Raw genomic sequence first — 27,895 nt, forward strand, 5'->3', positions numbered from 1 at the left:
GGATTTTCGGTCCGCGGCTATACTCATTCTTAGGTTTAGATCTTACCGCTCATTCGAAGGTGCCAGCTGCCAGTTTGTATGTTGACTGAAGGTCTGTGAAATGGCGTTTGGTCCGCAGAAAATTTCCCTGGTGAACGTTTCCAAGACAACTAATTTGCATCAATGTAGTGGACATAACACTATCGCCGCCTTTCGCCGCCTTGGCATATACAACTGGTCATATATAGGTCTACAAGCGATGATCTCACTGATTCTGACTCACTCAGAATATCGAAAAAAAACTTGGCATTTCGGGTACAGTCTCCGCGCCTGTCTACCGGGTCGCCGCTCCGGCTGGTGGAACCGGCTATCCAAGTGTATCACAAGCAGTCCTTCCCTGATGTGAGCGATGGATAGATACCTGATATCATTTGACTGGTGAATCTCACCTGATAATGCAGCTTCTCGGATCATCAATTGGATTGTACATGTCATGAATGAATTGGAAGTGCAGCTATGTCTGAATCATTGCGGTGATAAGAAATCAAACAGACGTGTCAAGACTCAGATTATGTCCGCCAGACCGGGAAAGCATTCTGAGTCACTCAGCATCGTAAATGGTACTGTCTACACCTTGAATCAGCCATCGATTATAAAGAGGGACTTGAGTCTGTTCGTTTCTTTATGGATAAGTAACTCGAAACTGTCAGCCAGTACAAACCTAATTAAAGCACTACCTAAACCGCCATCAGCATCGCAACTACGTTGAGTCCACGAACTACACTCTCGAATTATTCGATCATGGCTTCAAGCTTCCCATATCCTCCGGTCTACATTGCACCAGTAAAACGGCACCACAAGAACCACAAACAGTCGCAGCTTCCATCTAGCTCGTCGACCGCCCCCCAACATCGTCAATCGATTTCTGAGAGTTCAGCAAATCCGTTTGGCCAGGAGGATGAGACATGGTCTGGACAGCAGGAATGGGGCAGCGACACTGAGACGCTTTCTTTGAAGCCCGAGCAACCTGACACGCAAAAATCTAAGGAAGGCTTTAAGGGACAACTGTATAGGATCGTCGCTTCAAAGAAGAAGCCTACACGTGTTGGAAAGAGTGCAAGTTCCTAGCTACGGTAGATATAGATTTGTCACCGTAAGCGAGAAAAAATGCTGGTTAGCCGGCCTATGTCACCACTGGCGCCAAGGCGCAATGGCAGCCAGAGCTGAAGGGAGAGTGCGGGGGCGAAAATTGTCTGTTGTTGTCAGCTCATTTGGAACGGCACAGTTCTTAATCTCTCTTTTTGAGAGCCCGTTTAGGATGTTGGTTTAAGTAAAAATGCAATGTTACATCATTGTTAAGAAGCCTGACTGTACGATTGTATGATTTTTGGCATTAGGGTTCCTATGTGATAAGATTGAATAATTGCACGCGCATTCATTATGGAGCTGATGGAGCTGGACCCTGCAAACACGACAACGCTGTACAAGTCCCTGAACGCCGGCGAGATCAGGCTCGCCAGGCTAGAGCCGGGAGCGGCTCGGACACCGATCACCATCAGTCTGATACTGGTAAACATTGAGTCATGCCCAGTTTATGATGCCCTCTCTTATGTATGGGGAGACGTAAGGAAGGTTGCGCCCATTTGCTGCGACGGTCTCTCGACTGATGTGACGTTGAACCTTCACCAGGCGTTGGCAAGAGTTCGTCTACCGCATCACTCGCGATTGATCTGGGCGGACGCTCTGTGCATCAACCAAGGCGATCCACAAGAAAGGAACAGGCAGGTTGGGCTGATGGCTAAAATATACTCCCATGCCAGATTTGTGCTCGCCTGTTTTGGGGAAGCACCAGACGGGAGGGCCGAAGAAGTTGCGTCGCTCCTTAATGAATACGGGCCTTTATTGAGTCAATCACATGTGGCTGATGTTTTGCTTCCGCGACCAGGTGAAGACCTACGGCGGTGGATCGCGCTATCATTCGTGATGACGTCTTCCTGGTTCGAGCGCGCCTGGGTCTTACAAGAGGTAGGCCTAGCCAAGGACCCACGAGTCTTATACGGGCCGGAAGAGTTCAGGTATCGAGATTTGATGGTTACCGTTGCATGGGTTCGAACCGGTGCTACCGAGCTTGCTTTCCACATAGGTCTCGGGGCTTATTTGATACACACGAACTGGATAGACTGGTCCCATAAGTGGCTCGAAAACAGTCTTCATAGAGACTATAAGTTGGTTGATTTGCTAGACCATGGCGCATTATTGGACTGTCAGGACCCAAGAGACCGGATCTTCGCATTTCTGAGTCATCCTCTCGCCAAGAATATCGAACGTTTAGCCCCAGACTACACAAAGTCCAAACTTGAGATATATCAAGAAACTACAGTTTTTCTGTTGAAGGATGCGGGCGTGCGAGTATTTTCTTCTGTTGAGCATACCGTTCAAACCTTATGTGATGGCTACCCATCATGGGTCATTCGTTGGGACACAAGTCTCTCGATGAACAACATATACGCCCATCCAGCAACGGATTTCCGAGCACACGGAGAAACAACAAGCTCGGCGCTGGTAGAAAGTAACATTTTACATGTGAAAGGTATCGTGGTGGATAGTGTTGAGACTGTTTTCGAGATGGGGGTGTCCTCAAATTCGACAAACGTCTTTTTCCGAGAAATGCCAAGTGGGACTTATTATTACCTTGCCGACCTCGTCAGAAAACTTCAATGCTCTCAACAATATGCATACTCATACCCGTTGGTAACGACACTCGCCCGGATACTCTGCTGTGATAGAGGCAGTCTAGACTCGGAGTCACCGTGGAACAAATGGGCCAGCCAATACCAGAGCCAACAATCCCTACAATCTTCCTCACACTGGAGCGAACCCTTTTATCACTGGATCAGAAAGAGAGGCAATTTCCAAGGTCGAGCACTAGTGATTACAAAAAAGGGGTTCTATGGCCTTGGTCCACAGGTCACAAAGCGAGGAGATCTCTGTTGTGTGGTCTACGGCAGCGCAGTCCCTTTCGTACTGAGGCCAGTAGAAGCAACCACGGGGCAGATGATAGTACAGCTTCTGGGCGAGGTCTATGTTGATGGCATAATGAACGGCGAGGCAGTGACAATGCGCAATGAGGGAACATTGAGGGAGCAGGTGTTTGCGGTTGTTTGAGTGTCAATAGGAGCGCCCTTTGCCCCCACAAAACAATTGAATACAGCGCATCCAATAACCTATGATAACGGCCGCGAGTCTGAAGATGCGGTCTAGCGCTTGGGTAAACGAACTACGCCGTTCAGTATATCGACTATGGTATGGACGGCCGGGATCTACTTCCCTTTCACTTCTCTCATCTGCTCTCTGCGTTGGACCTGGTGGGTGACTTACGGTAATCGCCCGTGACGCTCGTCACCAGACGCGATCGCTTTGAGAGAAATGCTGGAGTATTACAATTTGTTTCTGAAACGGATGAGGCGAACTCTCTGAAAGCCGTGAATGATGCATGCAGGGCTGTAAGAAGTATAGATTGATGAGAAGAGCTGTCGAGAGTAGAAATGTTGTTTGTGCCATACAAGCTGATGACTTATAGCCTGGTAGCGGTTGTTGTCGTATGCAGTACGAAGAAATCTAGTAGCGCCTGTCCGTTGAGTGACGTATCAATTAAACAGTGTGGAGACGGAGATTCTTGAACACTGTCTATTGACAATTGGGTTGGGCTTGTGAACCGCTGCTGGGCACACACGAAGCAAAGAAATTCACGCCGAAATGAAACTACTAGATCAAATAATGGTTCAATTATAATTGCTACAAAAGGACTGATCAGGGGGGCAACCGAATTTTGGTCAGTGAGTAATCACCTGACAGCCCGCTGGCATAGTTCAGGGGAAATCCTCAAGTTGAACTTTGGCGCCGATTCTGGTTAGCGCGGGCGCATTACCACAGGCCAGCCGATGATGACTTCGCGCTCGGCTGATTGCGTAGGGCAACAAGTCTAATACGTTCCAGAATCGGTCTGCCATTAGCACATATCACTCATCAGTCCAAACTTTCCCCTAGCATGATTTGTCTATGCTCTATGTTGCATCTAGTCTACGCTACTATTCTAGCCAGCCAAGCATTTCTCCTTGCGTACGATTTCATCCCGCTATGTCTATCGCGAAATCGAGATGCATTTTCAGAATTGGAGCGGCTGCCTTGCGAATCTGCGCTCCTCCTTCTGGGAATTGCTTGACGTACTGCTTGATATGAAAGCACAAAGTTTGTTGAATACTATGTCTGGATTCAGCATCAGGACGAGTGTTCGTAAATAGCTCGTTGGTTTTATACATGAGTTGGTTGAGCACGCCCGAGGTGAACTTGTAACATGAAAAATACGCCATCGTCTTCATTGAAGATTCTATTGGTCTGAGTTTGGGCCGCTCTCCTAGCTGTTGATGCATTTTGTACTGCTATGGGTCGTGAGAGGTAATGACCTCGAGGTCGTCAGAGTGTACTTGATAGAGCGTGGGGGAGTTACCTATATGGAACAGCAGCTATCACCAATGCCCGCGACCCAGATCTTGACCCAGATCGTCTGATTGACAACGGTGATACTTCTTTCCTTTTTCCAACTACAAAGCTTCCTATATTTCTCACCAATCAATTCTCAAGGAGACGTATACCAACCGGTAGGTTCTAACCTAGTACGGGAGGCCTTGCCCGTATTTGACATTATGGTATGATAAGTTGTGAGTATTGAGTTCTGATGCTGCCTCTGAGACCATTTGTTAATGTACCGTGAGAGGCGATCACATTGAGTACCTTGACGGCGTGTATCTACGATGTATGGGACGTTTAGATAGGGATCAGGGGGTAATGCCGACGCCTTACAATCATGAGTAAAGTATTGGCTGCATTCGTTCGTCTTGGTATCTCAGAAGCCTTTTTGTGTATTACAAGCTCCTCGGTGACGGCTAAGCCATAAGTTGTGTTCCGTCCAGAGAACATTTGCACGTATGCCACCACTAGTAGGATAGGACCTTGAGTGCTGCAAGTGGGCAACCAAACTGCCGAAATTACGATGCTAATATGTATTCTTTGTGATCATATTTCTTGTGTAAAACCAGTGTATCGGGGGAGGAGCGAGGTTTTCCGAATTGTAATCATAGCCAGTAAGATAAGTTGGTAAATCCAAGATTGCGAGCAATACTAGCGCATGATGAGTACTAAGTTGAATAGCAATACATCTCCTTCGATATATTCAGCGGTGGTCAAATCATAGGCTAAAACACTCATATATACTCATCTGAACTTGAAAATCCTTACCCTCTTCCCCGGTGGTCATTTCCACTTTCACTCCATGGTAAATACAAACGCAACCATAGACATTCAAGCACAAACCCACAAACGCAACCTGACGAATGTAAGCCACCGATCTAGCCAGACACTCTTAAAACAGGCATCTATTCTTGTTAAAACCATATGGAAAAGCAAACTCGTACATAATGAGGTTCGCCACTGTGCCGAACTTCCTCATCAGAGCCCTACTGCCTGCTATCGGTCTCTGTGAGCGCAGCAACTACCGCAACCACTTTTTCTCGACCAAGCTAATCGGCCACACCTAGGAGCGCAGCGCCGTTATGCTCATGCAGGCGCGCTGGTATGATATCAATCGGACCTTCCTGCTTAGCCGGACATCAACTACCTCGTGATCTTGAGTCGTAGTAATTTACGAAAGGTAAAGATTAATTTACCTCCCCCCCCCCCTCCTCTCCAACCCAAAAAAAGAAAAAGAAAAAAAGAAAAAGATATGAAAACCACCGTAGAGACACTTTACGAAATCGAACACGCAACCTGCAAAAATGTAAAAAGAAGGGTGGCTGAGGGAGGGCGGCTCAGCCAGGAGATAAGAAATTTGAGATAATGATGCTGATTCTTAGGAGAGCGGAAAACCACCAGACCACTGTGACCTGTGGCTTCGTGGAGTGTTAACAACGTCCGTTTTGTTTGGCATTAAGTAGGCTTCTCTTTGAAATGCCAACCTTTGGGATGGTACCTTGGTCGAGCGAGCGAGTTTTCGCCTGATGTAGTTTATGTTTTCCTGGCGCGGTGGTCTTGGCGTTCCAGGGGTTTGGAGGGCTGGGCCGACGGAGCCATCATTCCTCAGGAGAAGTAAGGCATTCCCTATACCGTTTGACATCTCTGTAAGCACTTTTTTTGACTTCAGAATGGTCGTGGTAGATTTTGGTGCTTGCTGCCAGGACTGCTGCATTGACATTCTTGGAGGCAGCACCACCATCAACAAATGATTCGGTCGTAGTGTTATGCGAGTGTCCACACTGGCAACAACACTCCCATCAAGACGGCGAGCGACACGAGTGAGCCCATCTGCCCATCATGAATCCACACCTACGTACTTGTTATCATAAACATTTTTGCGTCCTCTGGTCTTCCACACCTTGGACAGGAAGGTAAATAGACGCCTCATAGCAGACTGCAAACGATGACGGAGCTTTTCATCTCCAACAATGACGGTGGTTATCGTTTCGATTCGAGGGGCAGCAAGGACGTGTCCCTGGAGCTGTCCTGGCTAACTCCGGGCTTGCGTGCCCCTGGTATCGCTCAGCTAACACAAGGTTGAAGTGACTTGTCGACAAAGTCTGAGTGGATAACGTGAAGGAGGGATCAAATGGACTGCTCGTGGCTTTTGAATACGGCCGAAATCAGAGGAGCACGAAGAGTCTAGTGCTTTCTGAAATTGTAGATAGAAACCAATTGCAATGTCGCTATTTCAATATATTGCACTGTGAACCTGCATATTGACTGAGGACTAGCCTCGAAAGGCAGCCTCCTAGCAAAGTTGCATGCATAATCTCGGGATTTGCAGAATAGTGTTGTATCCATTTTGAGTAGTCTTCCACCAGAGAGCTGAATGATTCTAGCAAATATTAATGATAGCAAGCCGGGCCGTCAAGCCGCTGGTGGTGCTGCGCCACAGTAATCAATACCTGCAGTATTACACAACGTCTGCAACAATTCGACACAGGTCCAACCACAGTCCAAGACACGAATTCTTTGTGGCGAAATACGTGACGGCGCTGTCTGCGTCATCGGTTTATGACTGTCCCTTGTCACTTCGCGTACAGTCCCAAGAACCTATGGTCCGTGTAACTTGAACCACTAGGAATGAAGCACCGAATATCTGATTCCCACTGCATATGTTAATATTTTTTTAGATTGAAAACCTGTGCGACACACACTACAGAAGCTCCGTGGCGACGTGTTTGGCAACTAAACGTTTGATACTCCATAGTCTAATTTGTTGCACATTTGTCATGATCTTACCATAGTGACTGGGTTAATAGCTAGCTAGCAGATGTTGCACAGCCGAGTCGTAAATCGTCAATTCTCCGAATAATTTCTGGGTTTTAGAGTGTTTATCGTCCTGCTTATTCCTTTATGAACCCCATACCCGCAGCCATGGTGCCCAGACTGACAAGTCACCATTACCATTCCCATTGTATGCAACGTATTCCCATAGGACTAGAAGTTCTAGATCTAGAACCTTTCAAATGCCGAAAACGCCATGTGAACGTAAAATTCATATGAATGCAGAGATGTGCGCTCCTTGATGAGGAATATCATATCATGGTTCTAGGTTGTGTTCTGGGCAACATGTCCTCATAGCGGCGACCCTGTACGTTGAAGTCGTCGTCGCGTGAGGGTCGCGATGGCGCGTAAGCCGATTTCGGCGAGTAATGAGACGAACTGGCCGTTGGACTGTAAAGAATGGGTTGGATGGGGGAAGGATAGTCTTTGCGGAACTGTGTCGACAAGGACGACATCTTGGCTGCCTCGACATCATGCGCATACTGGCGCCCGGAGCCGGGGAGGGGCCTCGAAATCTGCATGGTAGGAATACGCGAGGACCTGGGGCTGCGGCTTGGACTACGCTTCCGTTTCCTGGCCAGGATGCAGCAAGCGACAACCGCTGATAACAGCAGGGCAACACCAACACCAGCGCCAATACCTGCCTTTGCTGCCACACCAAGGTCACCCGACGAGTTTCCAGTTGAGGATGCGTCAACGTCCGAGCTACTGGAAACGCTGGCAGCCCCTGAAGTCGACGTGGAGGAGCTTGTGGAGGACAACGAAGCGGACTACATGTGGATTAGTGATACGCTTCATGGCATTGTACAACATACATCTATCTCGCTAGACATTGGTGCCCGGGTGGTACTTACGGCGCTAGTCTTGCTTGCGGCTGAGCTCTGCGGATCAGTGTCTTGGGTGGTGGAGGTCCGCAAGCTCGACGCGGCGTCTATGGAAGGGCTGGCCGTGGTAGCCACAGGAGTCGTGGTAGAGGTTGCTGCAGATGTGGTCGGCGCCGTGCTCGTGGTTGGGCTGGCGTTTGAGCCATGATCAGGACTAGGACTAGGACCAGGACCGGGACTAGTATTGGTGTTCGGACTGGCGGTGGTTGCTGGTAGAGGGGTCGTCGCGGGCACCGTGGTTGCGGTTGTGCTAGAGCTAAGGGGAGCAGTGACTCCGGCCGAAGCTTCTATTGCGGCGCACTGGACAGCAGCGGAGGTCTTGGCTTCGTCGAGCTGGGCGGCCAGGTTCTCTCCAGTACATGCCTGTGTGATGCAGTCTCTGATGGCGAACCAAAAATTGTCATTGTTGCAGGCACACACACTGTCGTTTGCGGGGCATGACAACTTGGTTGTGTCGCCGAAGACCTGACTGATGCAGCCGGCCTGCATGTGTTTAGGTTCATGTTAGCTACTGTAGGTACTGGAAAAGGAAATGCCTAGTGCATGTTGGCCAATCAGAGAAACCATTGCATGGCATGTCTGTGTGGCAGAAGCTTACGTACCGAACACGCCGACACACCATTGTCTTGTGCAGCTGCATGGCCCGCACCCAAAAATAGGGCCACGAGAACCGGGAGCAAGCGAACCATGACTGACGATAAAGCAGAATCCAATACTCGTGATCAAATCGAGGCGGTGCCGAGCCGAGTGTGGGGGGTGAACTGCTGGGTTGCTGTGTTTGTATCTCGTATACAGCAGGAGCTCTTTGCAGGTGGGTTTCGGATGGGCCAATTTGGCGTGATGCTGAGAAAAGGACCTCGACCTCGACCTCACCTACTTACTCTATAAACAGGCGAGGTTGCGGGGGAAGAGTTGGGGAGAAGGGGGTATCTCAAAATGAACTGATGCAATCAGTCTGAATAGAAGAAAGAAAAGAAAATCGACCGTGTAAGACGATGAATTGAGTTAAAGTCTCACAAATGCGGCCATAGTGTTCAGCGAGTTGAGGAACGCCGTGTTTTGGGCGGAGTTGTTATCTTGTTCTGTTTTGTGTTGCTGTCGTTGACGTTGACGTTGACGTTGGCACTGATGAAGCGCGCACTGCTCTGAGTAATAGAAGAGCGTCAATTGATTTTCGAACTTGGCGATCAGGCAACCTGTCAATTTCCCCCGAGGCAGGTACGATTGCCGCCAATCTTTCCGTATAATGAATGATGCTGAGAATCCTTCGGGTTGATCACCAAACCCAGCTGACTAGAATAGATAATGGCTGGCAACGTCGACGTCGACAGTGGCGTTGACCTAATAACCAGGGCCGATTTGAACGTAAATGAGATTTTCTGTGTCCCAATGTACTAGGTTAGGGAGTTCTGCCGTACAACCTTTTGTTTTGAATGAGAGGAGGAACAGGCAGTTTGGGCGCGGCCGAGCGTGAACGGAAACAGGTACCTGGGCTGCAGAAGTGAAAGTCGAATATCCTCAAGAATCGAATGGAGAACTTGGATGTTTTATGAAAACAAGCATCATTTCTGCCCCCGGTAGAAGGCGAAAAAGAAGGAGGAGAGGGAAAGGAAGACGAAGAGGAAGAAGAAAAATAAGAAGTGACCGAAAAGTCAACGGGAAGGCATGGCACGGGAGAGGAAAGGAAGGTGAGTTGATGTCTGCGCAAATGCAACCCTGCACGAGCTGGCCACGATACGATGACTTGCCGGCTTGCTTGGTGGTTTTGATGCGGGTTGGCTGGCGCATCAAGTACAGTCGGGAAGGAGGGAACCATCAACTATGGCTAGTATGTAGGCTAGTAGCGGGATGCACCAAACGTCTATAAGATGGATCTAAGGTTAGACTAGAAGCTCAGAGCTCAGCGCTGTACTCCGTACGGAATATTCCCTTCCTGTTTGTAACGGGAAATCGAGGGGCCCTCAAGGGGTCGCTCCAGTGGCTAGCGGCGGGTGCTCGTCCCCTAAAACGATCAACGGTGGGGGTTCGTCGCCTGGAGTTTGGGGCTTGGCTCTGGTTCAAGACTAGACTGCGGATCCGTAACTAGTACTAGGTATGCGATCAGGGTTGACAGGCGGGCATCTCCCGTCGACTTTCATCCAGATATGACAGCCATCGCGAATCGTGGCTCCCCGGTGCTGCTTGTTCTTTCTCACACCCATGTTCTGTAGGACGCTGCCTCATCCAAGCTCCAGATCTGACGCTCTGTGCCATGTCGCTCAGAGCCACGCCGCTCATCGGTAAGGGGCAAACTACGGGATCTTGATACATGGCTAGACTAGCCTGCCCACCCTGTGCGTGCATCTGGGATGGGGTGATATCGATGGCTATGCACGAAATATCGATACCATGTGCAGCTCTATTGCAGCCATGGACAAGGTTGGATATCCCCATGCTCCGGCTTCAAAGTCATTCAAGAAACAACACTACGCATCTTTGGTTCAATAGCGGGGGGCCATGGAGTCGAGGTCTTATCGACCTTTGAACCATCGAACTATCCAACCCGAGGACTCAGCCAACCGCTCTCAGCCGACATTACTATGGATCGCTCGCCTTCATACTGCGACGAGCGCCGCCTGCTTCTTGTCTGTTATGCGAAGTACGCAAGAGATATTACGTAGAACCTGGTTTTAATGACAGGGCTCGGAGCAATAAGTGTTATGGAGACTGGGAGATTTCTAGTTGAGTGATATAGTACTTGACACGATAGTTCTTAACAATTAATCTTTTCTCTTTCTCGCGTTATCGACTATCTAACGTGGTAAATCATCTGGGCCGCTGTCATTCCAGCTGAGTCCAAGTCAACAGGCTTTCTTTGCGTCTTCCCTAGATCCTCTTTGCTTTCTCGACGATTTCTAACCTAGTCTAACGATCTTGCTCCGCCACCACTATTCCGCTGCCACTATACTAACATACCGGCCGCCTCCTATATCTCCCAGCGGCAGCGCGTCAGAACCATCAAATCCATACCCAGACATGAAAGAAGCTTGAGCAGGAAACAATATCCGGTCGGGTCCACGTACTCACATGCAGTGCCGACCGAAGCTGACGACTAAGTAGGGTAGTATTCATGTCCATTTTCGGGGCCAGCATCTCCAGTGAACCCTCAACCCATCAGGTGCTTGCATTTCGTGACCGGGATTGGTCCTGCCGCTCAATCTTTCTGGGACTCGTCGCATAGCCAAGAATGGATGATCGTCGCAAGGGACCAAGTTAACGGGTCCTGAACCTGGCGGTTGGAGATGCGATCTCCGATCCGAACCATGGATACTGCCATGTCTGATTGCTCAAGGTCATTGCTATGGACAACTAGGTCAACGGTTAGATGAATGTTATCGGAGATATCTGCAGCTTACGTTTACCTTTTCTTTCTTTTCAGATTTGATGCCTTCAACTATCATCAACGTTTGTTGTCATGCTCACCAAGTCCTGGTAAGAAGGCTCATCATCCCAGAATGGAAGCTTCCTTCTAGGATCTGGCCCGGTCATCATTCATGCAGCTCCGTCCCATCTTTTACTCGTTTCGACACGCTAATTATGTATCATACGCATTGCTCACCCAGAAGTGTGGGCGAATCCCTGTTTCTCGATGGGCGACACCACACAACGGTAATGTTAGTGCCCCTTCCGATAGTGGACTCGTGGGAAGCGGCAACGCTGAAAAGGTGTTAGCCAAACCTTGAGTGCCGCTGCACTGCCAAAAAGGCAAAGGCTCAATAGGTAGACTAACGCCGCTCCTCGTTTCAGCTGACGCATTGGCGACGCAAGACAGCCATCTGCGCACCTCACCTACTTCCAGAAAGAAAATGGTCAACCCAAAGTATACAGGAAAGTCTGCAAGATAACGTTACCGTCTTGACCGGCCGTTGCCGCATGCCACTACCGCGTGTCACAGACTTTGCATTTTTCTTCTTTTCTTTCCTCTTCCTTTCTTTCTCGGGCTGTCCAGCATTGCGGCAATGGGGCGATCACTACGGGGACCCTAGCATCGTGTAATCTATCTGTGGTGCGAGGGACTAATGTCGTCACCTACAGCCGCGCACCCGTTTCACAATAATTTGGGGCTGCAGAAGGAAGCTCGGTTCTTACAAGAGGTCCTCACCGTCACTTGGCCAAGCAACGGTCGACCCAAAGCTTGCATTCGTGCTGCGCGGGAGCTGAATGCGTAGGATGCAAGTGCATTTGATATTATCCACAATATTTCGACCCCCGAATAAGAGCAACCCGTTTATGATGAGAAAATGCGCTGCGGGAGAGAAAACTCTGGCCCACTATGGCTGACGTGCCGATGTCTTTGGCAACCTTGATGACAGAGTGATTCGACCAAGTGGTACCGAAATGCTCGCTGGCCAATGCCTTTACGCAGTAGATTGAAGGTTGAGACTACCGCAAGAGGACCCTATTAACTTGTCGCACAGAGAACATTGCGCTTATTACACTTGATTTACGTCTGCTTTCGGAAGACCACTCCCGTTGCAATGACATTGCCGGCTTGACCAGTATAGTATCTGCCACAATCATCTCTTGTCAAAACTTTATTCATTCGAGACCTCGGAATGCTTCCTAAAAGTTGCAAGATTCACTGCTATGTGGAACAGAGTCGTCAACCTGCCGCATAAGCCACAATAACCCCTGTCTATATCATTCATGCTTTGTGGTCCAGGGCTTTCGATCCCAAAAGAACTCAGAGCTGAGACCGTCAAAGCCTTCCTAGGCCATTCCCAGGTGCTACTTGAGATGCACACAAATTTTGTTTTACACGTCGGTTCCGTCTGCTCGGTATTTCCACTAATCGCCTACCTGTTGTTCATTGCTTGACCGGATTCGGAAGGCTGCACTGCACCGCCGGCACCATCGATCAAGCTGATGCTGTAGCGTTTGACCAATCACGGCCCATATCTTCCGTCAAGGCAACCCTTTTGGGAAGGCCGACGGAACATTCTCCTGCGGTTTCTCCCTTCCTCAATGCCTAAGCTGGTCCTCAGCACTGCAGACAAATGCTTTTGAAGGTTACATAAAAGGCGCTTTTGAGCTGGGCAGCGTTTTTTATTGTATTTTAGGCACCGAGAGATGTGCTGATAATCAGCTACACTAACTCCGACATCCTGGTTAACACTATTGCTCGTACACGCCGGTTCTCTTGGCGGTTCTCTTTATTATCGCATTTCACAGGCTTGTAAGATACTGCTTTCGGATAACTCTCATCTTCATCGGGATTTTTCGTCTAGCACCTTCTATGATGCATTCATGGGAAGTACGAAGGTAAAATCCATCTGGCATTCTCAAAAATCAGGAGGGCCTGTTGATCGTACAGACTCTTCATGCTCTCTGCCACTGCCTGCTCTGGCCTCGGCAATGACGGGACCTACCAGGTGCCCGTTTACACAGTGGAAGACAGCCCACCGTGATTCCCATGGTCCGAGAAAAATATGCCGTGGCCTGGGATAAAAGGTTGCTTGGGATGCGCGAGCGCCAAGATTGCGTAGTCAATCATACCTGCCGTGGAGGTGCCTTCGCTTCTTCATGCGTGCCACCTCCACTGCATCATGAGGGATTACCGTACATGTTCCTACACTGGAAATATAGTCGAGCAACAGTCCGAGTTAACGTGCAGTGATATAACCCGCTACACTGTGTACCTTGTCGACCGAAGTAGTTTAGTCGTGGACAAGTTCGTGTCTGTCTAGTGTAGCACAGTGTTGTTCCGCAAATTCGCGAATCTCTAAGATATCGTTACGTTGCAGTAAGCCTGATGACAGTTATTGGTAATGACGTTGTAACACAACAAAGAGTTTATTTGAAGAGTATCCTGGGAATAATGGGGATATTACTGAAGTTGGTTCAAGGAACCTCAAGGAAAGCTCGTCGAGGTTCCGAAACAACTCACCGGGAGCACACCATGAGAGATCCTTCAAGAAACCGAATAGCATCGTAGCTGTGACTCATCCTGAACTGAGACCAAGCCTTTGTGATGGGTTCAATACCCGACCTGCCCTGTAGCAGATGCAACGGCGGTCAGAATGTACTTGTTCGCGCGGTCACATTGTGCCGAGGTCTGGTTTCTTCAGCAAATTAATGTGTAGGCTGGAAACCTCTCAAGACCTTCTTTTACGAAAGCATACTACCTTGAAGTTAGTTCATGTCCTCAAACCTTCGTACGTACCGTATTGTTACGAGGCCACAACTCAGATCGAGAATGCAAAACGCTGAATTCTATTCGTTGCTAAAGGTACATATCTAGTCTATGTGGGAAACGTTGCGCCGCAGTTGCCACTGTACTTTTCACAGCTTACTCTTGACTCTCTCATCCTTCTTGAACAAGACAGGACTGTCGGGATACGGGTCAAATACCACGTTGTTTAAGGGATTAAGCTCGCTGGCCCGGTAGAACATATCCTCGTATACCTTTCCGTCATATCGACCCAAACTTGAGTCAAGCTGCCAGTCCGAGAACTTCCATGCATCCACTAGCCGTACAGCATGGGGTCGGATCTCCTCGAGCAGCTTCATGACGGCCTTCCGCGCAAGTGTGATCTGTCGCACCGTGGTGGCGCTGCTGGAGAAGAACTCGGATGCCTCACGCTCCAGCGTGTGCAGCGCGAAGAGACGGAAGAGCTTGTGCAGGACGGTCACGGTCTGTCGATCGAGCGAGCTCTGCGTGGCGCTATCGTTCACGAGAGCGTCGTGGAAAGACTTGACGACCATGTACTGTGCGTGCGCCGTGCTAAGGCGGTGGAAGTCAACGAGCAGACTGTTCCAGGAGCGCTTTTCAACGTCACGGTGCTGCAGTGCCTCAAAGGTCAAGTATGCGACGCGCCATGCGTATGCATCGACAAGGTCTGTGTCGGAAGCGAGCACATCAAAAGCAGCGCCGGTGTCGCGGCGATCGAGATATGCCTTGAGGATGCGTGTGGTGTCGTTCTCCGTACCCTTACCGGACAGGACTGCACGAGCGGATTTGAGGAGGTATCGACACACCTGCTGCGTGAGCATGTAGTTGTCGCCTTCCCAGGTAAGAGTCGGTAGGTAGTCAGCATACCATGTACCGATACCCGAGAAGGAGCTGTAACCGTGGCCACCACAGGCTCGGCGACACACCTCTAGGCCCTCTCCAGCAACAGTGCTGCCGTAAGCCTTGAGCGCACAGGATGTTGCGTGCAGATCGGCCAAGAGATCAGTGCCAGGGTTGAGCTCCTCTGGGCCGGGGCTTCGGTTTGCGTCGCTTAGCTTGCCAGCGTCGCGACCGGCTGCCATTCGTTTTTGGTTCTCCTGGTAGAGCTGCAGCATTCCACGGCCTGTGAAGTGGAGAGCGTATGTTGCGGCCAGAAGAGGCAGAAGGCGAACCTGTACCATGGTATAATTCAATACCTGGTTCTCGCCCACTTCGCCTTTGGCATCCAAATCCTGGAATTGGCGACGGACAGCACAATAACGTGTTGCAATCGTGACACCACGAGCCAGGGTTGAACCTGATTGAAGCACAATGGTGCTACGTACGTAGGTCAAAGTACCATAGATCAACGATGGGTTCGCAGGGCGCTTGTATTTCCCTGTTTCGGGGTCGATGTGCGAGAATCTAGCAAGCATGTTGATATGTGGGACCTTGACATGATTGAGAAGGAGGAAGCCATTGTCCATGGTGTTGTATCCGAACTTGGGACCAATATCGCCAACGTGAATATTCTCTAGTGGCTCATGAGTCTTGAGATCTCTAATCTGGACAACAAATGGATGCGGGCCGTATTTTTTGCCATCAATGATGAGTTGAGCCATCACGACTGCGTGGTTCGCCGCTTTGCCCAGAGATCCTATCCACCATTTCGAGGACGTGAGGTGTGGCGAGTGCAGGGTGAAGGTCTTGTCGTTTTGGTTCCAAGTAGCAGTAGTCTCTAATCCCCTAACATTGGAGCCATGTCCAAGCTCTGTCTGGGCGTAGCACCCGATAATTTTGTAGTCCTCAGCCTTCTCCAGGAAAAGCTTGTGCTGCTCGGGGGTACCCTGCTCACGAAGCGTGACAAGAAACATGCTAGCATGAAGCCCATAGGGAGTTGGCTCACTCAAGAGCTCGTTGGCACAGTAGTGCTCGTCCTGACTCCATTTGTGCTTGATAGTCAACTGGCGCAATCGCTTGGCCTTTGCAAGGGATGCCTTGATGCGATCCTCGCGACCCTGGAAGTAATTTTGCGACTTGTCAAAAACGGGGTCAGCAACAAGAATCTTGAGTATACGCTCTCTCAACTCAAGAGTTTCCTTGGTGAACATATAATCGGCCAGCTGATCAACGTTGAGGTTGCTTCCCTCGCGTTCCTTGACAAGGAGGCTGGCCCCCTGCGGCTCGGCCGGAACCAGCTTCTTGACCCACTCTGGATTCGAAGGCATTTTGTTAATGGATCAGATTTGTGAATATAATAACCTGCCGGGAAAGCTGGAACGCAGGAGGGTTTGGGACATGAGGACTTTAAGAAGTCATCATTACCCGGTATCTAGCTCGGGCTTCGAGAAAGGGAGCCGAGGTCCGTAAGCGGACTCATCCCTAATACGCCCCACAGATCCCCATACTAACCCCATACTACTTAGACCGCGATCAGATTAGTTAGTGGGCCTCATCGTGATGTCAACCAATTTTCCAGCACGTTACCCTTGGTCTGGGCTCCCAGTCCCTTGGCTGATGATTAGCCTCAGCTGCATGTGACTTTGTCTCTTCGTGACACATGTTCTTCAAGACTTTCAACAGGTCATGATGGCCCAGCCAACGCTGCGCGGCAGCTAGGGTTAGTACTTACAAACAGGACAAGTCGATTAGAAAAACCTGCACATATCCGGAAACCCGACTCAGAGGAAGTGAATTGCTCAGAATGTGGATAGCGGGCTCTCATCCACCTCCCTCGAGGCATCACGTCGTCCAGAATGTACAACAATTGGGCCGGTATGGAATATAAGCTGTTGGTTTAGCGTATTTACCTGGGGATTTCTTTTCGGATTCCCTGACTCTGCACGGTGTTTGCAGTTCTTCCTAAGTATGTACAATAGAAACATCCCTTAAGTGAGTATTATGACTTCACTTGCATCCACGCCTCCCCGTCCCCGTCCCCGTTTCTGGGTGGCCACCCCATCTATAGATCAATCGATAACGCTGCGCTAAAAACTACAATGAATAAGGCGTTGTCAGGCCGGTATAAGCCATCCCCGACCAAATTCGTGTCTCATCAAGCCATAACAGTCATCATGCACCGCTACTCATGGTCGTCCTGGCCAGAATCTGATGAGGAAACGTCCGTTTGTCGAGCAAATGTCAGGATTGCCATGATGGTCATCAACGTAGGCTTTCTTGTATCCTAGCTTGCCCGCAAGCCAATCCCTGGCCGCGGTATTGATCACAGTAGCGTTGGTAAGGCTCTCGGTCTCCATGATGACTAGTTCTTTCGACGAGGACTTTTGCTTATAGGCTTCTTGCGGTGCACCGTCGAGAACATTATCGCTAAAACCTGTCTTCGCCCCGAGGTCATCCAGAGCCTCCACGTCGACAGCACCATCGCAGCCCTTGATCAACGAGACGTCGGCCCAGCCCGTGCCGTCATCGAGGTCCCATGAGAACTCCATCCACGTGCCCAGGGCGTGTGATTTGCCGTCGAGATTAGCATTGGTTGTCCCGCGCACAATGCGTCCCTGGAAGCCGGGGTCGAAGGCGACGAAGCGTTTGAGTCCCGCCCCAATCGTAATGTACTTTACTGGCATGCATTCGCAGCTGTTCTTGTACACGAAGAAGCTCCTCGGGGAAAAGTCCAAGTTTTGCAGAATTATTCCTGTGCGCTCGCCGTTGTCAACATCGCCAGTGATCAGTTGCGACTTGGTTGGGCAATTCGATGTGCTCCCGGGCGGATACCAACAGGTACCGCTAATTTCTTTCTGTACAATATAATTCCCGGCCCTAGGTGCGACGGTACTGCTTCCATCGCTAGCTGGGAAAGCAGCCGCAACGGCAAATATAGAGGAGACAGTAAGAAGGGATATGAACATGGCCGAAACGAATTGTAACTAGCTCAGCTTATAATGGATGGACTGAAGTTACAATCGGCTCGACTCAAGCGGACAAGATTTTTGTCGCTGAATTACGCTGGTATAAGGATGATCGGGTAATGACGATCTACGTTGAAGAGGCGGCATCTTATAGCTAACATTAAATATAGGATCGGCGGATTCAAGGGGGCTGATGAATGCTCGCCGAGTCGCGGCTCTCTCTATAGGAGCGTGGTTGACAGTTGGGGGCTGGTTATTCTTAGTCCTATAGCAACAACGCCACATGGGAAACAAGCATGGGACTAGCTTACTGATACTGAAATCAGCCAGATGATCCTCTTAACTTGTTCTTTATCTTTCGGTCAAGGCCTAGATTGATGATATGCACGGGTTCTGGTAATCATTGTTGATCCTGCTGGCTTCCTGGAATGCCTCCTTCGAACTTGGCACGTGAAGTTCACAACGCGTTGATAATTTTGGTTCCTGACGGGTTCCTGAGTGATCTTCCCGTGACATCGTGGGCTTGCTGTGGGATCAACAGGATTGAGGCGCAATGCTGGCAGATCGGACCCCCGACAATGATTCAATGCCAAGACCTATTCTTATTCTGCTGCCACTAGCCCTGATTGGGCGTTATATTGCTTGCATGGTGAGGCGCCTATGCAAGTCACGGCCCCGGACAACATCACCAACCTCACACGTCTACTTGTGCACTTCACCAGACACGTATATCACGTTAATATGCAGTGGCTTTCTCGAGTCCGGGATTGACCTGAGACAAATCAAAACTATAACCAACAAGCTGAACTGTGCTGTACGCCTTACCCGTCACACTGAGGGCCATATTTGCCGATCTAGGCCCCTCCAATCTGAACAATTTCGTAGGACGAGCTGAGACACACGTGCCTAACTGGGCTTAGCCACTCCCTTTTAGGCTTTCATTGACAATGATCAAGGTGCGCTCATGCTTCCTTGAGCCACGAACCTGTCGAGTTTATCGTTCTGCTCGCCACGATGCTATGAGTGACATTCGAAATAGACGCACGCATACAATAACGAAAAGCTACGCCACTAGACTTGTCAACCTCGCCAGTTTTTCGTAACTTATCATTGTCAGTCATTGACGCGCACACATCCAGAGCTTTGCATCGAGGGGGTCCATCGACATTTCCGCGGGGTTTGTGCGACTGGAAGTTGACGGTAGGCAATCATACTCCAATCCAGCAATATGTGCCAGTGCCTTGCAGCTTTGTGAACAGATATTCAGGAACCCGGATTACGTGCCGCAGCCAGGATCGGCTGACCAAGTTTGGTCGGCGCAGGTACTATTTTGAACTCGGCTGAATCCTATTGGATCAGCGAAGCGAATCCTTATGAGGTCTGACCCCGACAAATGGGCTCTTCCAATATCTCAACTACCGTCATTGCCAAGAAACTCGGTAAAACAGCTCAACAGGATAGTGGGAGTAAAACTGAGCTGACGACATCTTGCAAATTGAAAACCATTGCTTACTCGACTTCACTTGATTCTGACACGCAGCAAGGTCTCGAAGCAACGCACTCCCCCCAGCTGACTGCTCTCAACCCCAGTATCAGTAATTCAAAACGGCACGGATACATCTACAAGCCGCACATGGGTTTGTCCAGATGCCCACCGGTGGTATGAAAAACCCATCCTCCGTTGAAAACATCGCGACACCTTTCCATCTGCCGCAGCTTGAACGTTCATGCTTACCACTAAATTAAATGGATCGAAAACAGGCTACCTAAGCCTGCCGCCTCCCTAAGACAAAACGTGGCCATTCGAGCATTTCGCTGATGTCACAAGAACCAGGAGGCACTGCACGTGATCGACATTGCCTTCCTATGATCATATGGCCGGTATCGTGTTTGTGCCATCAACCCTTCTTCTCTGAAGGCGCCTGCTTCGAGCCTCGTTGGGGTTTGCTCCAATACGCGTCAACGTTGAAGGCCTGGTAGACAGAAAGCGCACTGTCCGGGTGGCATGTCATTGCAACGGTTCCGGCTTCCTCTCCACTGGAAATGTATGAGTGCTCAGTTGTATAATCACGAGTATCCTGAGGGCTTTTTGTTGCGACGTCTTGGATCCCCGCAACGTTCTTGACAACCGTGATATTTTCCGACTCATCTTCGAAGTGAAACACCTTGTATACGTGTTTACGCCAGTACATCAGCCGCGTTTCCCTGACAGCCTGGTTGTGCTTGTGGGCGCTGGTCTCGTAATTGCAGACTCTTACCAGGTTGTTTTTATTTTATTGCTCGGAGTCCAGCGTGCTGCCTCCGGTTGCCTCCATCTGAGTATCTTGACGCAAGCTACAACGGCGTAGAGCTCCGATCCTTCAACTTCAACATCGACCAATTGAGTGAATTCCAACATCTTCTTGTGACGAGCGGAGAGATTCGTGCTGCACAACGAGAAGACATGGGTGCATGTTTAGTTGCTCATTAACAGCACGCCTGTGGACAGCCATTACGAGATACAGGGAACCGTCGGGGCATGATGTGTTGCAGCTGATATGTGACGAAGGAAGCACCGTGCTTCTCGACGTCCGGGCAATATTCTTATGCTCAGGGGAGGGGGGAGTACGCTAGATCGCGCTCCAGCAGCTTAGTCGTGGTGATTTGAGAAAAGTAAATGCCTACATGTGATTGAAGCAACTTTGAGTGTCTAATGCATGGTTTAGGGACACTTACCACAAGGCCAACAGTCAACGTTGAGACAGGTGATCGTCAACAAGTGCATCAATCACGAAAACTCATGGCTGTTGTTACTATTCCCTGGCTGGGCATTCCGCTAGATAACACAAGTAGCGAGATACAGAGGTTTCACGGTGGGAATAATTGGTTGTTAGCTGTCTGCAGCTGATACAATATGGAGCCTCCTTGAAAGGTGTTAAACTCGATTGCACCCTGAGCTGTGTTGATGCCGAGGGAATGGTAAAGGAGATTTGAGCCAGTCATGCAGCTTGCGACCTTGATGCTCCAACGCAGGAACTGATACCTGCGTATTCCTGAACCCCATGCTTCTATTAGGGTCCCCGGAGTCACTCCTAGTTGTAGCAAGACTTGTGAGCTTCGACACCCTTGAAGCTGTGTACCGAAAAAGCAATTATAACTGGGTTTCATTGGCAACGTGTATCACATGATGTATTCGACAGCATCGACCAAAAAGGGCGCGTGAAATGCATACGTTTTCTCATGCTACATGCAAAAAGCTCGTGACTTGATTCGTATTAAGTACGATCGATTGCCGCGAACCTCTTGATCAGAGGGAAAATCAGGTGACCCAAACCATATGACTCCGAATGCAGCCGTCCTCAGATACCAGACCGTTTTACGTCTCGCTTAGGGTATCCGTAGATCCATGTATTGATGACCATGACATGATATTTGTTTGTTCGTGATCTACCCTTTACTTCTCCTCCTCAGTGCCAGCCAACAGAGCTTCCCGCTTGGCGGCGACTCTCTCCAGCTTGCGCTCACGGGCAGCCTTGGTCTTGGCACGCTTGGCGTCCATCTCGCTCCTGAGAGATTGCTCACGAGCCTTCTCAGCCTTGGCACGGTGAATCTATGGTACAGAGTTGAGTCAGCATGGGCGATTCGCATACACGGCATATGTGGCCTTGCCGGCAGACTGGGGGGAGGGTGGGGAATGACATACGTGCTCGACCAAAGCTCTCTTGTGCTTGAAGGTGTTACCCTTGCTGGAGTGGTACAGCTCGTGGTAGAGGTGCTTGTCGATCTTTCCGGAGGCACGGTACTTGACGAGAAGGCGGCGGAGGACACGGAGGCGGCGCATCCAGAGGACCTGGGAAGGCATACGAGCATCGGCAGTACCCTTTCTCTTACCGAAGCCTCGGTGGCGACCGTCGCGGCGGGCGAGGTTGAGCTCACGGGCACGGGATCTCGAGTGCATGGTGACGGGCTTCTGGATGATCAGGCCATCCTTGACCAACTTGCGGATGGTCTGGCGGGAGTTGGCATTGGAGATCTCGGAGACCTCGTTGGGGTCGAGCCAGATCTTGTTCTTGCCGCAGCCAATGACCGAGGCGGCCAGGCGCTTCTGAGTTCGCAAGTTGACCCTATAGAGAGAAGCACGATATCAGCCCATGGGTCCCGCACTGTTCTCGATTTCATTCAAGACAAAGGATGAATGCATCATGTAATGGGGGATTGCATCAATCGGTCGGGATGCGTTCTTGTTTGCAGACGATTTGTTTCTTGGTGTCGAATTATTATCTATGACGAGACCTGGCGATTGCCACCTCGTAGCAAAGCAAAACCAAAACTTCGGTCGGACTACCCCGTCTCCCAGACGATTGAATTGCTGGAGGTGCATCTCGAAAAGGTCGGAAAAGTCGTGGAATTCGGTGTTGGATGTCAGGGAGATGGACTCTGGGTGATTTACTCACATCTTGACTCTCGATGACTGCTGTGGTGATGGTCGGTTAGTATTGTCGCTGGATGGAGGAGACAAAAAATCGAGAGGGGCTCGAAATTGGTGAAGTCGCTTCAGAGGAGAGAGCCAAAAGCCAGACCTAAGCCAAAACCCGTGACTGCCGCCGTTTGCAGGTTTGCAAATTTGGCCGCCTCGCAGTTGCCAGACAAGAACCAGATTTTGTGGACTCTAACCCCAAATAGGCGAGCTAAGCCCTTGGAGCGAGAGGGCGAGGGCTTGAGAGCGCATTGACCACTTCTCTCGCTTTTGAAGAGAGAAATACAGTTGGACCTGTCCATCTACTACTGTATGCACACGGATTCGTACTAGTCTAGACTAGGTTAGAGGTGGAATGCCCAAAGCCCCAAATACATACAACAGTAGTAGTACGGATCCGCACTGTACTTGCTCTCTGTTCTTGATCAGAGGACGTGCGGCAGAATAAACCAGACGAGACATACAACAATAGGTAGTTAGGAACAGCAGTTTCTGGAGAATCTATCTGGTCCGTGGAAAATACGTGCATGTAGCATTAACACTCTGATTCGCCCCCAACCTCTGGGGGCACTCAAAAGTAATGCTTTACGGTAGTCTAGTTGGTGTTTGCAGCTTATCCTCATTTCGATCAACCTGTCACAAATATCAATGCTACAAGGAGTTGCTATCGTTATGCTCAGCATAGTATCACCGCTTTCCAATTTAGAACAAAACCCGTCATCGTTCATGCCACAACAAAATGGATGGTCTGAGACGGCGAAGGCCGTGCGAAACTATCAAAGACCAAATGGTATCTTAACGTGATATCTTATGAATTGTTGAAATTCTAGCATTTCTGTCATCTCTTTTGTCTATCGGCCATGGTTTAATCCCATATCCAGCTAACAAGCTTCACCAAACCTTTGGCCTTCTCCTCCGGTTCGTCGGGGCACTGGTCTGCCTGTAGAAGAGCATCATCCAATGGTATGCTCTTGAGAGACACGACCTTGGTCTTCTTGGTAAACTTCCAGATAAGATACGCGCCGAGCACGAGCGGGATGTCCCTGAATAAGAAGAGTATTAGTATGGCGCTCACGTCTAAGTAAATCATGAAACACTTACAAATAGGACGAGACGAAGCTGGCCGCATCCCATTGCCCCTCACAGAAAACCGTAAAGCCGCCGGTCAGGAGCACCAAGATGCAAAAGGGTAACGCGACAGCGGAACTGTAGACTGCAAGCTGTTAGCATCTTTCAACTTCATCATACCGATATCGGAAACCTACAAGTCCAAGAGTTGTTCCATGGCAACCTGCTTGCATCAATCCCTTGCTTCTTCAGTGCCAACTTGAGTCTCAAATGGTTCAAGAGGATTGTAGACCAGCTGATCAACACGCCGGCCGCAGTCAAATCCACCAACCACCAGAACACAGTGTATGCGTCATTGCTCAAACTCATGAAACTCAAGCACATGAACACGCAGAACAATGAAACACAAACATATGGTACACCCCACGAGGTGGTCCGTAGGAAGATCTTGGGTGCTTGGCCCTTTAGTGCGAGACCGTACAGCACACGAGTTCCCGACAAAAGGGCCTGGTTGGAGGCAGACCACGCAGAAGTGATAACAACGGCGTTGACAACGGACGGAATGGCAGAGATACCAGCTGCCGAAGCTGCAATGACAAAAGGACTCTGCGCAGCCGTTCCAGAGTCGTCGCCAAGACGCTCATCGTTGCTTGCCACCAGCATACCAACAATCAATACTGCTAGGATGTAGAAGATCACAATACGTGCAAACACTCGCTTGCAAGCCCGAGGAATCGCACGCTTCGGGTTTCGAGCCTCAGCTGCCGCCATAGCCAGCGACTCCACACCCGCAAAAGAGAAGACAGCGCCCGTCATGACGCTCCAGAAACCTAGGAATTTGCCCCAGTTGCCGGAGGCAATCGGTAGCAACTCAACGAATGGGCCTGGATCTTGCCAATATCTGAAGCCTATTCTCTCTGTCCCGGGTATACCGCCGAGGTTGATGACCAACCCGAGAATGATCAGAAAGATCACAAGCAGGATCTTGATGACGGCAAATGTGAACTCGATTTCTCCAAAGACGCGAATGAACGAAAATCCGATCGCGGCTGTAAGGACCATAAAGACGACGATCCACACGGCGGGGCTGATATCCGGCCACCAGAATTCGAAAAGCACGCAGATGGCGGTGATCTCAGCGGGTATAGACAAGATGTTTCCATAAACCAAGTTCCAACCAATGGCGAATCCCAATGCAGGATCAACTAGAAATTCGGCGTGTCGGACGAAGGCACCAGTGACGGGCAGAAGGGCGGCCACTTCTCCCAGAGCGAATTGCACCGCACAAACGAGTAAGCCAATAGTGGCATATGCAAGCAGCGCACCCAGAGGACCGGCAGTCGCGACTGCGCTGCCGAGACCAAGGAAAAGGCCAGTTCCAATAGCACCCGCGATACCCAACATAGACAGGTGGCGTTGCTGCAGGCCACGTTTGAGATCGCGGTTCTCATTCGATGTCACGAGGTCTCCGTCATGATCGTCGCCGATCTTGTTCGATGCTGATCCGGTCTCGACATCACGCCCAGGCGCAACGGCGCCGTAATGGCTTGAAATCTGATCTTTGGGGTCCATGGCGAGGAGCGGCTGCGTTGGCCTTGACTCTTCGTCCACGTCCATTCTAAAAGGGCGGGCGGCGGTGGCACCACAAACCTTATATCAATACTGAAGAGGGCCAGCAATCACTAGAACACGGAGGTACCCGGCGTCGGACAGCAGATATCATACGTACTACCTCGGCATGGTGAGCTATTGTGCTTGAGCTGACGAGGATTGCGACTACGTTTGGGTAATGAGATGTGTCTGGGGCGGCCGAGTGAGCTCTAGATTGCTTATCGCAAGCGAAGGTCGCGATGTCGTGATTCGGAACTTCCAGGTCTTGGTGGGGCAATGGTGCATAAGCCCAGCATAACTCAGGCCGATAGCGATAATTATATGCAATCAGGGGCTTGCCGGCCCCGAATTGACGATTGCCGGCTGTTATTGAATAATGGCAATTTTGTTAGTGGATATATCGCTGACTTAGTGCCGGGCGACTGATCATATTCAGCTTCGCGTTGCTGCCGTTTTGAGGGTTGAATACCCGCCACAGCATGCTTCACTGAAGCATGGGGTTTTGGCGTTACACGACTCGCAATAGCGTCAAAATGTTGCCCTGCAGGCCTCGTAGGCCTTTGTAGCCGTCACACAAATACTATTGTCGATGCCAAAGAAAGGAAAAGAAAAAAGAAAGGTGTCCGATGAATCGACATCGATGTCTTAGCATCAGCCGATTGTCAAGCGACGGGGACTTTCTTTGCGCGGAACGACGAAGAGTCGCTGAAGGCAACACCAGTTTCAACTGACCAAAGCACAAATACTTCTGATTCCCAACAGACAGTGCGACTATCACCCATATGGTGATTCTGATGTCCTGCGATCATCAGAATAGTGCTGTGATTCACGCGTGTTTCATGTTTGCACGATGCTGTGTGACGTTGAAGCGCTCAGGAAAACTATTTCACTGCAATCTTAGGCCTTAGATAGAGAGCATGACTTCGTCCATTACCCCACGTAATAAACCCTCATGAGGCATTGCCTAGTGGTCAGGCACAGCACAGAAGCTCTTTGCTCGTTATTATTACTTCGTTATAATCTTCACCGTTGCGATTTTCTATTCAGAGACGAGAAACCCATCCATCGAAATGGCCGGTGCTGCAGAGAATGCCCGCTGGACAACAGACTGGTCCGCCCAAAAACTTCATCCCAGCGAGCTTCATGATTTTGAAGATCTCGTCGCTGACCTCTATAATTGGGTTGCCCTTTCACGACCGTATGAAGCAGAAGTCAAACATGGACTGGTTCAACACTCCCAGACTATGACTCGAGGTAGGAAGTGTCAGACCATCCTATCAAGGCTCAAACTAAAGAGTGCAGACCGCTTGCAAACATATCATGCTGCGATACTGAGGTATATCATCGTAGAGCTTGTGATGTGCTGTGAAAATAATGAAGGCGGTACGATTGGCAGCAAATTGAAAAGGCTTGTGGATCTCATAGGCTATCTGGTGAATGAGGTACATGCAATCAGTGTTGAACTCATAGACCAGGAAGTTGATGCCATCTGCTTGAGTAGGTACTCGTTCAAGGACTACCTATCTAGCCCGGGCTAATCTACTACAGATGATGAAGCATATCCAAGGCTCGTAGGAGATCCGACTCCTGACAGTACACGGCGGGAAATGTCTGCGTTTGGCAATTTTCACGACTTCACGATCATGTTATACACGAGGAAATTCCTAGAGAGTCTGATGCCGGCAGCCAAAGCCTTTGATGCATATTTTGGGCCGCTTCCTGTCCAGGAAGATGTGACCTTCTACGCCGTAACTGGCTGGCTCACACGTGCGCACGAGGATATCTACCAAGCCAGCTCGGAATTCCAGGCTCAATGGCCGGTGTGGTATAAACTGGTCAGCGAAAAAACTGCAATTTATGGCAGGAACAAAGATCAGCATTCAATGCGCCTTGCAATCTCCGGTCGGGCGGCTCAAAAGAGGATGGAGATGAGCGACTTGAGGCTCGCAGCCTTTGATAGAGCTATTCGTGAAGGACTAATTGAGGCCGCAGGAAACGTCGCCGCGTAAGCCGCTGAACAAGGAGACGCCGGAAGAACTGACTTGGGAGAAGAAGTAATCAGAAGAATTGAGTTCGCAAATATGACGAAGCGATTCGACAATACGGCATCCAACAAAGCTCTCCGGTGGTTCGAACAGAAATCATGGAAGACTAGTACTTGCCAGCGATTAATTAAATATCTATGATTTCAAGCTACTGGCCCTCTAGCGCTGAGCTGTTTGTTTCGTGTCCGTCTACCTTCCTTCCTCAAAATAGGCCAGGCGTTGCTCAGGTCAGCCACTTCCAGTGCCTCCGTCCATACACATGCCCTGCGGATTCATCGATGCTTCTGTGTGTTCACAACCCATTGTACCTAGCCGATTATTCAATATCTTGAGCACAGCTGGACTCGCAGACAAGGAATTGTTTTCGTCGTCCATAAGTCATTCGCCTGGGACATGGTTGCCAAGAGACTCATGCAAGTCTTCAGGACTTACGCGAG

At 49.9% G+C, this 27,895-nt stretch overlaps 7 protein-coding genes across 7 annotated transcripts; 2 read left to right on the plus strand and 5 right to left on the minus strand.

Moving 5' to 3' along the window:
• Positions 1 to 1,419: 1,419 nt before the first annotated feature.
• BKA67DRAFT_659206 (heterokaryon incompatibility protein-domain-containing protein) lies at positions 1,420 to 3,144 on the plus strand (the record flags this gene model as incomplete). The annotated part of the gene is made up of 1 exon (XM_046107409.1): positions 1,420 to 3,144. One exon carries the CDS (start codon positions 1,420 to 1,422, stop codon positions 3,142 to 3,144), a length of 1,725 nt encoding a protein of 574 aa, XP_045956774.1.
• Positions 3,145 to 7,220: 4,076 nt separating this feature from the next.
• Positions 7,221 to 9,266, minus strand: BKA67DRAFT_292292 (uncharacterized protein). The gene is made up of 3 exons (XM_046096019.1): positions 8,825 to 9,266; positions 8,193 to 8,705; positions 7,221 to 8,108 (listed from the first exon to the last, which is right to left on the minus strand). Exons 1-3 carry the CDS (start codon positions 8,909 to 8,911, stop codon positions 7,590 to 7,592), a joined length of 1,119 nt encoding a protein of 372 aa, XP_045956775.1. The 5' UTR covers positions 8,912 to 9,266; the 3' UTR covers positions 7,221 to 7,589.
• Positions 9,267 to 14,457: 5,191 nt separating this feature from the next.
• BKA67DRAFT_566722 (fatty-acyl coenzyme A oxidase) lies at positions 14,458 to 16,733 on the minus strand. Its single transcript, XM_046102917.1, has one exon. The coding sequence runs from the start codon at positions 16,638 to 16,640 to the stop codon at positions 14,544 to 14,546; it is 2,097 nt and encodes a 698-aa protein (XP_045956776.1). The 5' UTR covers positions 16,641 to 16,733; the 3' UTR covers positions 14,458 to 14,543.
• Positions 16,734 to 17,498: 765 nt separating this feature from the next.
• On the minus strand, positions 17,499 to 18,278 carry BKA67DRAFT_659209 (uncharacterized protein; the record flags this gene model as incomplete). Its single annotated transcript, XM_046107410.1, has 1 exon — positions 17,499 to 18,278. The coding sequence occupies one exon, from the start codon at positions 18,276 to 18,278 to the stop codon at positions 17,499 to 17,501; it is 780 nt and encodes a 259-aa protein (XP_045956777.1).
• A 3,127-nt stretch (positions 18,279 to 21,405) lies between these two features.
• BKA67DRAFT_566733 (ribosomal protein L19/L19e domain-containing protein) lies at positions 21,406 to 23,124 on the minus strand. Its single transcript, XM_046102918.1, has 3 exons — positions 22,712 to 23,124; positions 21,961 to 22,381; positions 21,406 to 21,867 (listed from the first exon to the last, which is right to left on the minus strand). Coding segments are annotated over exons 1-3 (579 nt in total). The 5' UTR covers positions 22,714 to 23,124; the 3' UTR covers positions 21,406 to 21,711.
• A 284-nt stretch (positions 23,125 to 23,408) lies between these two features.
• Positions 23,409 to 25,857, minus strand: BKA67DRAFT_566734 (proline-specific permease). Its single transcript, XM_046102919.1, has 3 exons — positions 24,000 to 25,857; positions 23,836 to 23,947; positions 23,409 to 23,777 (listed from the first exon to the last, which is right to left on the minus strand). Exons 1-3 carry the CDS (start codon positions 25,417 to 25,419, stop codon positions 23,600 to 23,602), a joined length of 1,710 nt encoding a protein of 569 aa, XP_045956779.1. The 5' UTR covers positions 25,420 to 25,857; the 3' UTR covers positions 23,409 to 23,599.
• Positions 25,858 to 26,155: 298 nt separating this feature from the next.
• On the plus strand, positions 26,156 to 27,578 carry BKA67DRAFT_677538 (uncharacterized protein). Its single transcript, XM_046108825.1, has 2 exons — positions 26,156 to 26,910; positions 26,962 to 27,578. The coding sequence occupies exons 1-2, from the start codon at positions 26,484 to 26,486 to the stop codon at positions 27,420 to 27,422; spliced, it is 888 nt and encodes a 295-aa protein (XP_045956780.1). The 5' UTR covers positions 26,156 to 26,483; the 3' UTR covers positions 27,423 to 27,578.
• Positions 27,579 to 27,895: the final 317 nt, after the last annotated feature.

This window comes from Truncatella angustata (genome assembly GCF_020726525.1).
Source record: "Truncatella angustata strain MPI-SDFR-AT-0073 chromosome Unknown BKA67scaffold_5, whole genome shotgun sequence".
NCBI lineage: Eukaryota > Fungi > Ascomycota > Sordariomycetes > Amphisphaeriales > Sporocadaceae > Truncatella > Truncatella angustata.